Source organism: Gorilla gorilla, chromosome 4 (genome assembly GCF_029281585.2).
Source record: "Gorilla gorilla gorilla isolate KB3781 chromosome 4, NHGRI_mGorGor1-v2.1_pri, whole genome shotgun sequence".
In the NCBI taxonomy this organism is placed as follows: Eukaryota; Metazoa; Chordata; class Mammalia; order Primates; family Hominidae; genus Gorilla; species Gorilla gorilla.
The window spans coordinates 150,709,564-150,722,637 of NC_073228.2; the positions used below are offsets into that span (position 1 = coordinate 150,709,564).

Below are 13,074 nucleotides of genomic sequence, written 5' to 3' on the forward strand. Positions count from 1 at the left end.
CAAAGTCCATGAGATCCCACTTCTGGCCACTTCTTCATCTCACACCACTTTCTCCTTCCCTCACCAGCTTTCAGCCATGTTCACTTTTTGATTCTTTGCACATGCGACAAGCCTCAGGGCTCTTGGACATGCTGTTTCTTCTACTTGATTAGCTTTCTCACCAATTCTTGTATGGCTGGCTCATTGTCATTCTTTATCTCCCAGCTTATGTCATCTCAACTGAAATCATCTAAAGCCATCTCATCACTATCCAGTATCTCAACCCCTCTTTTGTTTTCATCATAGCATAATTCATGACTATTTCTTTTCTTTTCCTTTTCTTTTTTTTTTTTTTTTTTGAGATGGAGTCTCACTCTGTTGCCCAGGCTGGAGTGCAGTGGCATGCTCTTGGCTCACTGCAAGCTCCGCCTCCCAGGTTCATGCCTGGCTAAATTTTTTTTTGCACTTTGAGTAGAGATGGGGTTTCACCGTGTTAGCCAGGATGGTCTTGATCTCCTGACCTCGTGATCCGCCTGCCTCGGCCTCCTAAAGTGTTGGGATTACAGGCTGAGCCACCACACCTGGCCAATTTATGACTATTTCATTTTCTGTTTTATTTGTGTCTCTTCCATAAAGGTGTAAGCTGAAGGACAGATACTGCGTGCTTAGCTCTTGATTAGAGCTCCAGTGTGTGAACCATCACTCATGCTAATGTAGTTGATGCTCCATGACCATACAGTGAGTGCTCGAAAAATATACATGCAGTGAAATAGGCAATTTGAGTATGTACACTAAATTCTGTTTCCCATGTGCATGTACTAGAATAGGAATGTTGATTAACTTGTTTTGAAAAAGAATTCCTCCAGCAAGTGTAAATCTAAACTATTTTTGACTAACTTTGGGAGCTCCAGACCTGTACTGTGCAACACAGTAGCCACTAACCACGGGACACTATTGCTCACTTGAAATGACACCAGTCTGAATTCAATGTGCTGTAAGTGTAAAATATACACTGAGTTCTGAAGACAATATGAGAAAAAGAATGTAACATCTCATAATAGTCACTTTGATTAGATATTAGAAGAACATTTTTGATACATTGGATTAAAATATTAAAATTAATTTTATCTGGCCGGGTGCAGTGGCTCACGCCTGTAAACACAGCACTTTGGGAGGCTGAGGTGGGTGGACTGCTTGAGCCCAGGAGTTCGTGACCAGCCTGGGCAACAAGGCAAAACCCGTCTCTACAAGAAATACAAAAATTAGCTGGGCATGGTGGTGTGCACCTGTAATCCTAGCTACTCAGGAGGCTGAGGCAGGAGAGTCACTTGAACCTGGGAGGCAGATGTTGCAGTGAGCCAAGATTGCGCCACCACACTCCAGCCTGGGCGACACAGTGAGACTCCATTTCAAAAAATAATAATAATAAAAGTCAGGCACAGTGGCTCATGCCTGTAATCCCAGCACTTTGGGAGGCCGAGACGGGTGGATCATGAGGTCAGGAGTTTGAGACCAGCCTGACCAACATGGTGAAACCCCGTCTCTACTAAAAATACAAAAATTAGCTGGGGATGGTGGCACGTGCCTGTAACCCCAGCTACTCAGGAGGCTGAGGCAGGAGAATCGCTTGAACCTGGGAGGTGGAGGTTGCAGTGAGCCTAGATCATGCCACTGCACTCGAGCCTGGGCAACAGAGAGAGACTCTGTCTCAAAAAAAAATTTAATTTTATCTGTATTCTTTATTTTTTTTTAAAAGTAGCTACTAAAAAATTAAAATTACATATGTGGCTTATGTTAGATCTCTTGGAATGATGCTGGTCTAGAATATTCCTCTATTCTCTCATCATTTCAGAGTTAATCTGATTTTAATGCTTATGACTTTTTCTTAAACCTGCCTATAATGGTATATATTGAGAGTGAAAAATATTTAGAAGTCCCAAAGCCACTGCCTTAAATTCTTATGTTATTCTACAGTATTCTTATCTCATGCAGATCTTAGAACATTGTTCAAGTATCATAAACTATAATACATCAGACTATGGGTGGGAAAACATCTTCATATAATTTTAGAATCATTATTTACACTACTGTTCAAATCCTTTAATTCTACTTCCAGAGCTACTACCATCATCTAGGCCACCGTAATCTCTCAACTGATCTGTATGACTGAAGTAACTTCCTAACTGGTCTTCTACCTCTGTCTCATTGTTTTCCAACAATAGACAGTGAAAAGTCTTACATGCTGCCTTCTTGCTTGACCTGCCTGTAGTTGTCCACTAACCCCAGGATAAAGTTCAAATCTTCAATTCAGCCTTTAATTCCTGACATAATAGACTTACTTCCTCCTCTTGCCTACTTCCTCCTCCTCTTAGGCTCCTCACACCAGTCATTCTGAACTCCGCTGTTCTGTAAAGGTGCCATGCTTCTTTTGGTTTTTGGATTTTGTTCCTTTTACAGAACCCACATCCATTACACTCCTTTTATCTGGTCAACTTCTACTCTATTCTCAGCTTAAGGTTAGAAGTAGCAGGTGTGTCTGGTACATAGGTGCCTGCCTTGCAAGTGAAAGCATCTCCTGGCCTCCAGGAACCCACCACGGGGCTTGTGCTTTGTTGGTGGTGGATGTAGAACAGAAGCCACATGCCCAAACCTAGGCATGCACTAAGCACTCTCCACAATTCTGCCACTGAATCCTCACCACAAACCTGTGAGCAGACAGCAGCAGCAGCATTTAAGTCCTGTGTGTCAAGACTTGTTTCAAGTACTTTAAATATATTTTCTCAGGCTTCAGGAAAACTCCCTAAGGTAGGTGTTTATTATTTTCCTATTATATTATTCTCTTATTATCCAATTCATTGATGGGGAACTAAAGCCCAGATGGATTTAGTAAATCACCTAGCCCCATAGCAGGGGATACGAGCTCCTGCGGCTTGGCTTGGCAGCCTATGTTGACTTGTGCAGGTGTTATCACCATTTTAGAGATGAGGAAACAAAAGCTCAGCAAGTTTAGGGAATTTTCCCAAAGTCATCAAATCAGGATTTAAAAGACAAGTTAGATGCCACATCATGTTTTTCCCAATAGCTGTCCATACTCCGTCGTTTTACCTGCGTTACAATCGCCTACCAACTTACTGGCTCCCCCTACTAGACTGTATGTTTCTTATTCTTTAGTTTTTTTTAATCTTATTAACAGATTTTATTTTTAAAAATAGATTTAGATTGACAGAAAAATGGAACAGATAGTACAGAGAGCTCTTCTATACCTCTTGCAGGATTTCTCCTATTGTGAATATCTTATGTTAGTGTGGTACGTTTTTATAAGTAATGAAGCAATATTGGTATGTAATCATTAACCAAAGTCCATAGTTCATTCAGATTTGCTTAATTTTCTAATGTCCTTTTTCTACTCTAGGATCCTACCCAGGATAGTACATTACAGTTAGTTGTCATGGCTCCTCAGGCTCCTTGAGGCTGTGGCAGTTTCTCAGACTTACCTTACCTTTGATGATCTTGACAGTTTTGAGGAATAGCAGTGAGGTATACTGTAGGATGCTCCTCCAGTGGAATTTATTTGATGTTTTTCTCATGATTGAAGGCCACAGAGATAAAGTGCCATTTCCATCCTATCACATCAATCAAAGGTACCTACATCAACATGCCTTATTTTCATGTTGGACTTGATCACCTGGCTGAAGAAATGTTTGTCAGGTTTCTCCACTGTAAAGTTACTCCCCTCTCCTCCAAACTGTACTCTGCACCCTTAGAAGGAAGTCATGATGTACAGCTCACCCTTAAGGCTTAGGGAGCTATGCCAACTTGCTGTCTTCTTTGAGGGTATGTTATCTGCACAATTTATCTGGAGTTCTGCATGGGAGATTTTCTCCTCCTCTCCTATTTATTCAATTATTTACTTATACCAGTATGAATTTATGCATATTGATTTTATACTTTGGGATAGAATTCAATGCTATATTTTATTGCTCAGATTGTTCCACTTTGGCCATTAGGAGCTCTTCCAGTTGATTTTTGTGTCCTTTTGACATACCTCCATCAGTGCAGGCTTTTTTCCTTTTTTTTCAGTACTTCTTTACTTTCTGGTTCTATAGAGGCTCCAGACTCATATACTTCCTTTGCTACTAGTAGCATCAGACATTTCTTCAAGAATTCCTGGTTCCTTTTATTAAAGAATGGTTTTAGAAATCAAGATCTGGGTGCTAGTTGCTACTGGGATGCCATTTCTTTTAGGCCCTCTCAGCTGACACAGAAAGAAATATATGTGTGCATACAACCCTATGTATATCTACATAAATATTTCTATGTGTAGTCACTTGTGAATATATAAAGTTAAGCAGGGGTTCTTGTTGATGTCTCTAACTTTAATTCATTACCACATGTAGCATTCTAACATCCTCCTCTTGCTTATCCGTAAATTCTCACTCCACTAGTGGGAAATGACTGTAAGCTTCTTAAAGGCAGAATTAGTGCTTTAGTTACTGCTGTATCTCAAGTATAGTGCTTGGCACATATAATGTACATGTTGACTTACTGTTGAATTTACCCCATAATCTCAATTCTGGAAGGGACTACAGATAAATTTGCAAATGTTACAAAATACGGATTTCAAAGACTAAAATCACAACAACTTATTAGGGCAAACAGTACAAGAGGGTGCACTAACAAAGGTCTGATTTAAGTGCTTTTATTCAACCCAGTGAAGGGAAAATGACAGTAATACATCTAAGCCATGCAAAAAGGATTCAGGCTTCCTTGAAAAGGATTCAAGTGGCATAAAATGGTTTGTTTCTCCACAGCAATTTACATTTATTAAAATAGATAATAGGCATAATCATTGTCAAAATAGAGCTTCTACCCTGTATAATGTCTTAATACATCCTCGAAGTTCCTGACAAACAGGCACAAAGCCATGGCAGATTACAGTCTAAGTGGAGGATCACTCCAATAGCACAGCACAAAAACCAATCTCACACTTCTAGGAAGGAAAATAAGACCTGAGAACAGCCTTTGAAGGTGGAGGGTAAAGTACAAAGGGAAAGGTGCTAAAGTGATGCATCAGCTGGAAGTATAACTGGGCTCTAATGTGACACTCTGCATTAACGATGCTAATTTATGTCTGGGTAAGCGTGTGTGGGTGACACAGAGGAATTTGAAGAGGTTTATATTATACCACGGAAGAGCTCATCTTGAATCTTTTGCTAGGGTACATGCTTTATGCAGGGACTGCTTCACGTGGGCATATATTATGTACATTTTGTGTCCGTTTCATGTGAATAAATCACGTGTCTCTTTAGATCTATTCTAGACCCTTTCCAATCTATTCTTTGCACTGCAGCCAGAATAGTATTTTTGAAAAGCAAACTTGGTCACTTTCCCCAATCTTCCCTACATTTAAACATTTAAATGGCTTCCTGTTACTCATAAGATAAAAAGCAAAAATGGCTCATACATTTTTGCAAGACTCTGCAAGATGTGGCTTCTGTCTAATGTCCATCCTGTGGGAACTTAAGCCACACTGGCCACCTTTCACTTCTTTGAACACACACTCTCTCTACTGCTACTACCATAAAGCCCTTGTACATGCAGTTCTCCCTGCCTGGGTCATCTTCCCATCTCCTCTTCAACAGAGCTAACTCTTATTATGACTTTTGGATTTAGCAATTATTCTTTCACCAGGGAAGCCTTCCCTGTCTAGGTCCAATAATCCTCTTATTACACACTCTCAGAGTACCACTAACTCTTCCTTCAGAGTGCTTGTCACGGTTGCAATTGTACATTTATCTTTATTATTCTTTATTAATATATTTCCCCAGAGGGCCTTGTCACTCCATATTCCTGGTACCTAACCCCATAGCTGGCACACAATAAATGCCCAATAAACACCTATCAAGTAAATGTCTGAAAAATGACCACGCAATCTATCCATACTGCTGTAAAGACTTTCTAGAATATTAAAGTCCTCTTTGGATTCAGAAGAATATGTCATTTCACATAATAAATTTGATTGGTCACCCCAAGGATGAGTAAATAAACATCACTGCCAGGTTTGGTAGTTTCCAAATAAACATGAGGTCCTTTTTATCATATCGAAATGAATATTATTCAATATTACATAGAAGTGGACATAAGAGGACATGAAGAAACAATCTCATGCAGTAAAGGTTCACAATGGTGCCAATCATCTCCTAATTCTGTCCCTCAGAGATCTGTTTATTAAGTAATTTTTCTTTATTTCACAATATCTCAAATGCTACTATTGGGCTCAAGCTCTCATCATTGGCCTTGGATTTCATTCAATATTTAACAAATATTTACTGAGCATATTTACTAGATTCCAGGCACTGTGTTAGAGCCTGGGATACACACTAGGCAAGAGAGACAGGTGCTCACCTTCAAGAAGAGAGGATAACCAACACACAAATGAGTAAATAAAATGATTGCTGATTGCTATTAGTGCTAACAAGGAAAGAGATCCTGTTCCATGTGAGTGAGATCATGCCCATTGCTTCATAATGATTGTAAGTGATCCAAATGCCTCACTGGGATAACCTGCATCATTATTGCTTCGTGGTACCAGGTAGATCACAGTCTTTTCTTTTTACTTGATGAAGGAGTAAAGAATTTTCTGTTTTAATGCCATGGTTTCCTATAAGAATTTATATATACTCACTTTCTCAAATTAAATAAGTGTAGGCAAAACACAAGGTATACCTTTTCTAAGGAGTCACTATAACACCTCAAAATCTCTATTGTCAGCTTTGATGCACCCCAAAAGATCAAAGTGCCTTGCTCTCTAAGATGCATCTCAACAGAGCAGCTGTTTCATTTCAAGAGAGTCTTCATTTTTTTTTTTTTAGTGATAAGTTTACAAGCAGTTGTTAGTGGTACAGAAAATCTTACGACATCTGTGGAGAAGTTGTAAATTTTTCAGATTGGGTTAGGACTCTCTTGATAATCATCAAAATCCTTGAGGTCTAGGATAGCATTTGGAGCACAATTTGACCTCAATTATGTGTTAAATGTTTGCTGAAGAAATGGGGATGCTTTGAGAAAATTAGCTATTTGAAGCATGAGACCAGAGTGGAGCTGAAAGAAAAAAAGTAAAATTAAAGTGGCTCACTTATCAAAAACCAAAGCCACAGAGAAAAGGGACCAATAACAGCATCCTCTTCATTCCATTTTGATTAAGGCTGCAGGCTTATGAGGGGACAGGAAGCTGGGATAATCTCAAGAAAAGAAAATGCAGTCCCCAAATGCCACAGCTCAAGAAGAATGTTCCAGCCTACTGTCTCCAATGGAGAAGAACAATCTGCAGATTGACAAAGCCCTCTGTTTACACTCCTGAACAAATAAACTAATCATGCCTTTGTTTTTAACCTAACAAATCATAGCCTGATTACAGGTCATTAGTGACCATTAATATGTGAAACTGTTTGCATTTCACTAGTATATCTGAATAATAGTCTTGCCTTTCACACTAGCTCCGTCAAGTTTCCAAAAGGAAAGCCCCGTTATCAGGCCACGAGCAGGACTTAAATTAACAATTAGCCTCTAGAATCGAACTATGATGCAGAAGAATTCATTATTTTGGTTCATTGTGGTTCTGCCTACTGTAGAACCAGTCTTTGCCTTTGTAGTGGAGACATGCTCTTTGTGCCAAAAGATTGTGTGACCACCTCTCTCCAGACATTCTCAACAATTCCCAATGATTGCTAATGTGTTGGCCAGCAACATGAACCTGCTTATGTGACAATAGTATAGATGGTCCTAAGTTCACAATACGATGGCTGATTAGAGTCCAGATAAATGCAGGGAGCACATTGGGAATTATCAGAAACATAGAAGTGACAGGAAAAAGGTCTATTTGGCAAAAAAGTGGAGGCAGAGTAGAGAGTATGTATACCTGAGTGAACCTGGTAATCTAGAATTTTTAAAAGTGCAATTGGAGCTTTGGATTATCAGCATTAAGAGGCAAGATTCTTCAAAGGAATTGGATAATTGCCAAGCCTCCATTTCATTTTGTGCTGAGCAGTCACAGAGGGGCATGGAGTGATTAACAGAGATTAAAGATCTCAGGAATGTTTGAGAACTTTCTAACATAGCAGTTGCCATTTAGGAGCAAACCCATGGTCCAACTTATCTAATGTTCTGTTACTTCAAAAAAGTGTCCCCTAGGAAATGCCACTTTTGACTACTAATGTGTTGAGGCCATAGAATTAGAGGCATTGCTAACAAATCAAGAAATGGCAGCACATATATTGCTGCAATCATTTTTACTTTTTATTCTGGACTAGCTACCAACCATGTGATTTATGCCCCAGTTTAAAATGCATAATGATAGTATAGAGTTCCATGTAGTTTAAAAAGTCCTTTTAATCCATTATCCTGCTCATCTCTATATCAGCTTATGAAAGTTAGATTATGAATAGTATAGTTATGGTGCAAAACACAGGTTCTAAGTTAAACTTGTCTGTTTTCAAATCCTGGCTTTTCTACTGCTAATAAGGTGACTTTGAGCAAATTTCTTAGCCTTTCTGAGCTTCTCTTTGCTTATCTGTGAAACAGATAATAATGATGCCTACCTCAAAAGGTGATTTCAAAACCCTAATTGAGTAACTAATGCATGTAAAGGTCTTAGTACACTACATGGCACATAATTAGTGCTCAATAAATATTAACTGCTATCATTTTTTTTTTCCACCAGCAGCAGTATCCACTATGGCCACCATCTCCATCTTCCACAGAATAAGGAAAATAAAATATCTAAGATAGACTTTTTCCTGAAGTCACCCAATTACTAAATAACTGAGGTGGGACTAACCAACATCTTGACTACCATTCTCCCTGCTTGGAATACTTTTCATTCTTCTTCCCTCCTCCTCATCCTTCAGGTCTCAGTTTAGCCATCTGCTTCCTCATGAGCCCTGCTCTGAGCCCTCTTATGTCATTTCACATTCTCTTGTACTTCCTCCATCAGAGAACCTCTCATTCTGCATTATAATTGCCTGTTGTCCTGTATGTGTCCCCTACTAAACCACAAGTTCCTTAACAGTAGAGACCAGGTCTATATACTAAACCTTTGCATCCCCAGCACCGAGTACAGCACCAGACACATAGTAAGTGCACAATAAATACTTAATAAGTAAAAGGATGGATGCCAGACTCTTCATTCCCAATCTGCTGACACACATTAAATTATTATTTCACACTGGAATGGATTTTAGAAAATCAGAGAGAGCCCTACATGGCTTCATGTCTTATACTGCTCTTAAATAATCATAACCTCATGTCAGAAATTCAAGGCAATTTTTAAAATACATAATATGTTACATATTTATGGGGTACATGTGATATTTTATTACATTCATAGAAGGTATAATGATCAAGTTACGGTATTCGGGTTATCTATCACCTTGAGTAGTTATTATTTCTATGTGTTGGGGACATTTCAAATTCTCTCTTCTGGCTTCTTTGAAATATGCAATACATTGTTGCTAACTACAGTCACTGTACTCTGCTATCAAACATTAGAATTTATACCTTTTATCTAACCGTATATTTGTACCCATTGACCAACCTCTTTTCATCAAGGCAGTCTTAACCAGATTCTAATAGATTCAATTTCTGAAGAAAGTAACTAAACTTGTGAAAATGACACCTTGAAGTGATTCTTACATTATATTAAAACAGAGGCACGTGTGTATAGACACACACTCACCTTGTACCTCACACTGATTGCTAAGCTGTGCACAATGCTTATATAGTCACCAACCCTCCAAATTTGGAGAAGGGCACTGTCTTTGTACTTTGAAGGGATTTTTCAGAAACATTTGGACTTAATGAGGCACAGTGAAAAGCAGGTATTTATCCTGGCTATTCTTCACAACAAGCTCTTAAAATTTGGACTCTGAACTGTCTCTCGCAGTTTTTATGTTTTTAGAAATTTTGAGTCTGATATGACACAAGTCATAAAATTTGACCAAATAACAAAATACTTCCATTTGTTTTCTCCCTCCATCTTGGAGGAGGAATAGGGGGCATAAAAGTTGGAAGCTCCAGGGAAATCCACTCAAAGCTATTCAGTTTCATCTCATTAAAGTAACATCATCAAGGGCAAACCAAATAAAACTCAAACCCCCAATCAATATTATATTAGAATGCACTGAAAGTGTTACTTAGTTGGTAGAAAGGAAAAAAAAATCGTACATTGAAATTACAACAGATGTAAGCCTTTTGTTCAAATAGACCAGACAGCAAAAGGTAATTTTTCAATAGCAAGGGAAGAGCTGAAATCTACCTCACATCACCAACATTATTTAAAAACAAACCCTGCTCTCTTATTATTTTATATAAAAACACATTTAAAAATATCACCTGCATGGAGTCTATATAAGTGCATAATGCTAACGTTGCATAGTTCCCTTAGGACACAAATGCCTCACACATCTTTATCCATAGTCTGATGGAGAATATTCACAAACATATATGCATACAGACACAAACACAATATACATACACATACACACATACCTGCTTTTTGTTTTCTTCCCTTTTTGATCTGTGACCACCTTTTAAATTTTATTAGCTCTATGATAAAATATTTATCTAGAGCCTTTTTCCCCCTTCGTTCCTTTTATTAAAGGGAGCTCTTCTCTTCTGAATGTTGTACTCTTTGATCTCTCTCAGGGTTCATACAAACTCTGTTACAAACTCCACCTCTAAAGAGAATCTCTGATGATTCTCTTTCTTAAATCAAAATACAGTTCTTTTGTATTAAATTTTATTTTCCATTATCCCAAAATATAGCCAAATGTGGAGGCTGTAAAGCTAAAGCCTCACCACACACTGTATCGAGAAATGAATAAAAAAGCCTAGCAGAAGCCTTCATGCTACTTCATCCAAATCAAGTGTAACTACTTAGGAGTTAATAGTGAAAGGGCTTTAGAATATTTGATACAGGTGAGAAGTTGTTTTTCCTACACAGTGATTTCTAGATCTATTTTCTCATTGGAAATTACCTGTTCAGTGATACCTTTTATTCTTCATTATATTCAAAGTAAGACGCCCATATTTTCTTTCTTTGCCTCTTGACCCCAAGAAGCTCTTTTTGTCTCTTGACCCCAAGCTCTTTTTCTTTGTTTGAGCAGTTAATATATCTACTTTGTTCTCTAGCTTATTTGACAAACCTAACGTCAATAAAGCAGGCTCTATTCTTGTTTAGCCAACACTCTCTCTCCTGGTAATTTTATAACCAGTTATATCATCCCCATGTACATTTGGTCAAAATATGTTCTTGTTCTTAAAATAGTAAATCAAACTATGCTTCCTATGTACAATAACTATTTAAAAAATGTAAATTAACTTGTGTCCCACGGAACAAATTTTAAGCAATTGGAACTATTTAACACTTCTATACTGCTACTTTATCAAGAAAAGTAGGTATAAATAATAATACGAATACCTTTATTTCCATAGGTGTTTTCATCTGGATAATTCATGCTTCATTATTGGGCCACTATTCTCTGTCTTGGGTTCTCCCTTGGCTCCTGTGACAAACATGGGGTTCAGATCCAGACTCCAGGAGGTAGTGATGCTTCAACTTTTGGTAACATACAGGTGCATTTACACACTTTCCACATACCCCCTACCATCTCTTTGGGAGAGTTTGCTCCAGGCCTGTCAAAATCCAGGCTAACAAGTTAACACAATCAACACTGTAAAAGCTTCCTTGCCTCAGCCCCGTCGACCTGAAGTGGACTGCCTTCTCACTTGAGAAGACAGACAGAGAGCCATGGTCTCAAAGTGTTGCTCCTGATCATCATCAGCAGCAGTAGGATTACCTGGGAAACTGAAAAAATCAAACTCACAGGCCTATAGACCTATTCTAAGCTTGAGGGGGTGGAGCCTGGAACTTTGTATTTAGCAAATACTTCAGGTGATTCTAATGCACGTTAAAGTTTGAAAACAGCTGCTGTATGGCATCTAGGGAGTTTTGAAGAGGCTGTAGTGATCAGGAGAGCTGGCTTCATATAGCCAAAGTAGGGTCCTGTGGACAGGATACTCAGCGTTTGGGGTAAGGTTTTATGGTGCAGGGCTAGGAGCAGTGGGTGAAAGAGAGAATGCTCTGGTGCAGAACAACTTCTATGCAATAGGAACTATTCAGGAGCAGAAGTAAGTCACCTCACTGGTTAGAAATGGCCCCATTTCTCTGCAAGCGTTCGGAAGTATGAGGTTATATCCTACGAGAAACTATGAACAAGGTAATATAAGAAGAAATATTCAAAATAAACATGTAAGATTAAAAAAAAATTAGGCCTTAATGGGAAGCTTCAACATACCACTAATATAGAACAAAAGGTTCATAATTAGTCCATTATTGTTAATTTTTTAGTATCTTAAATTTATTATCCTTAAATATCTTGCTGATGGTGCATGGAGTAGATAATGAGTTTTAGTTTCCTCAATGTTTCATTTCATATTCAGAAAAAGAATCCAACCTAACAGATTATGTTTGTTATTTAAAAGAGATAAAATCACCACCAGCCAGTACTGATACTGGATCAAAGATTAAGGTTAGTGTATTAACTTATTTGTCCTCTGTTTTGTAATCAAAACAACTGTTTTCCAATGGTAATATCTTAAGACATATACATAACTGTACTAATTTTTTTTTTTTTTTTTTAGATGGAGTTTTGCTCTTGTTGCCCAGGCTGGAGTGCAATGGCACGATCTCGGCTCATTGCAACCTCTGCCTCCCAGGTTCAAGCAATTCTTCTGCCTCAGCCTCCCTAGTAGCTGGGATTACAGGCATGTGCCACCACACCTGGCTAACCTTGTATTTTTAGTAGAGACAGGGTTTCTGCATGTTGGTCAGGCTGGTCTCGAACTCCCGACCTCAGGTGATCTGCCTGCCTTTGGCCTCCCAAAGTGCTGGGATTACAGGCATGAGCCACCACGCCCAGCCAACTGTACTAACATTAATAAAAATACAGCTTAACATTTAGCAATTACTACCTACTATTTTCCTGGGACTGTCCTGAGCACATTACAGGCACCGTCACTTTTAATACTTACAATAGC

At 38.5% G+C, this 13,074-nt stretch overlaps 1 protein-coding gene across 11 annotated transcripts in view; it reads right to left on the reverse strand.

Moving 5' to 3' along the window:
- Nucleotides 1-13,074, reverse strand: part of PPP2R2B (protein phosphatase 2 regulatory subunit Bbeta) — a 482,712-nt gene that overhangs the window by 249,126 nt on the left and 220,512 nt on the right. For 2 of the 11 annotated variants that reach the window (XM_019028143.4, XM_019028142.4), the window contains one exon: nt 11,456-11,540. The exons of the other annotated variants lie outside the window; for them this stretch is intronic. In XM_019028143.4, the coding sequence (XP_018883688.2) occupies nt 11,456-11,492 (37 nt within the window). In that variant the 5' untranslated portion in view covers nt 11,493-11,540. The remainder of the gene's footprint in view (nt 1-11,455; nt 11,541-13,074) is intronic. 11 annotated transcript variants of the gene reach the window in all.